Source organism: Sinocyclocheilus grahami, unplaced genomic scaffold, assembly GCF_001515645.1.
Source record: "Sinocyclocheilus grahami isolate Dianchi unplaced genomic scaffold, SAMN03320097.WGS_v1.1 scaffold116225.1, whole genome shotgun sequence".
NCBI lineage: Eukaryota > Metazoa > Chordata > Actinopteri > Cypriniformes > Cyprinidae > Sinocyclocheilus > Sinocyclocheilus grahami.
Window position 1 is genome coordinate 1 of NW_015533077.1, and position 456 is coordinate 456.

At 49.6% G+C, this 456-nt stretch overlaps 1 protein-coding gene across 1 annotated transcript; it reads left to right on the forward strand.

Annotated features, from left to right (window-relative positions):
* Positions 1–25: 25 nt before the first annotated feature.
* Positions 26–448, forward strand: LOC107581220 (lysosomal alpha-mannosidase-like). Its single transcript, XM_016266744.1, has 2 exons — positions 26–214; positions 291–448. The coding sequence occupies exons 1-2, from the start codon at positions 53–55 to the stop codon at positions 435–437; spliced, it is 309 nt and encodes a 102-aa protein (XP_016122230.1). The 5' UTR covers positions 26–52; the 3' UTR covers positions 438–448.
* Positions 449–456: the final 8 nt, after the last annotated feature.

Genomic DNA, 456 nt, shown 5'->3' on the forward strand with positions numbered 1-456 from the left:
ATTTCTCTCTTTCTTCATAGGTCGTCTTGAGTTCATAAATGGTGGCTGGTGCATGAGTGATGAGGCCACCACACACTACAGCGCTGTCATAGATCAGATGACTCTGGGTCTGCGATTCCTGAATGACACTTTCGGTGAATGTGGTCGCCCCCGGGTGGCCTGGCACATCGACCCGTTTGGACACGCCCGAGAACACGCCTCCATCTTTGCTCAGGTAACCATGGCACATTATTTGAGACTGGTGTGAATGGGTGGCATAGTGATGCTGATGACTCTTGAATTGTTTACAGATGGGCTATGATGGTTTCTTCTTTGGCCGTTTGGACTATCAGGACAAAACTCGCAGGATGAAAACCAAAGAGATGGAGATGCTCTGGAGGGCCAGTGAAAGCCTGACACCGCCTCTCGCTGATCTCTTCACAGGTACTAATCTGTAAACGTGCTGCTTTTTGCTGT